The sequence below is a fragment of the Penaeus monodon genome, chromosome 24, assembly GCF_015228065.2.
Source record: "Penaeus monodon isolate SGIC_2016 chromosome 24, NSTDA_Pmon_1, whole genome shotgun sequence".
Taxonomy (NCBI): domain Eukaryota; kingdom Metazoa; phylum Arthropoda; class Malacostraca; order Decapoda; family Penaeidae; genus Penaeus; species Penaeus monodon.
The window spans coordinates 25,737,420-25,737,837 of record NC_051409.1 but is presented as its reverse complement, the minus strand read 5'-3'; the positions used below and the strand labels follow the sequence as shown (position 1 = coordinate 25,737,837).

The following is a 418-nucleotide window of genomic DNA, read 5'->3' as shown; positions in this document are numbered from 1 at the left end:
TTTTCCTGGGGATTTTGAGTTAATAGCTTAAACCTACCTAACTCTTTCTCTCTCCTAATATAGAGCATGAACCCCAGGAGTCCTGACCCCACGATGCCAGTGAACAGGAGGGACTTCCATGTGATTGGGCCCTTCCCTTTTGTGACTTCTTCTCTCCTCGGGGGTTGGCTGGGAGGGGGAGTAGAAAAAGTTCTTGTGGTCCTAAGGAGGGCTAGCGATGGCTGGGGATGCCTCTGAAAGAGAGTGAGAAGTTTGAGATGTTTCCTTAGCTGAAAGGGCAATAGTACAATTTTCTTCAAAATATATTCTTTTTGCTACTCTCTGTTAGGCTTGAAGGTCACTACTATCCCTTTACATACAGTGTGTCCAGCAAATGAGCAAACTAATAAAATCCCATAGCTTACATTTCTAATTTACA

At 43.8% G+C, this 418-nt stretch overlaps 1 protein-coding gene across 1 annotated transcript in view; it reads right to left on the bottom strand.

Moving 5' to 3' along the window:
• LOC119588680 (protein SCO1 homolog, mitochondrial-like) overlaps positions 1–418 on the bottom strand; it is a gene marked incomplete in the record, with an annotated part of 9,100 nt that overhangs the window by 6,798 nt on the left and 1,884 nt on the right. Inside the window, 1 exon segment of the mRNA XM_037937315.1 lies at positions 38–233. Coding sequence (XP_037793243.1) covers positions 38–233 — 196 coding nt within the window.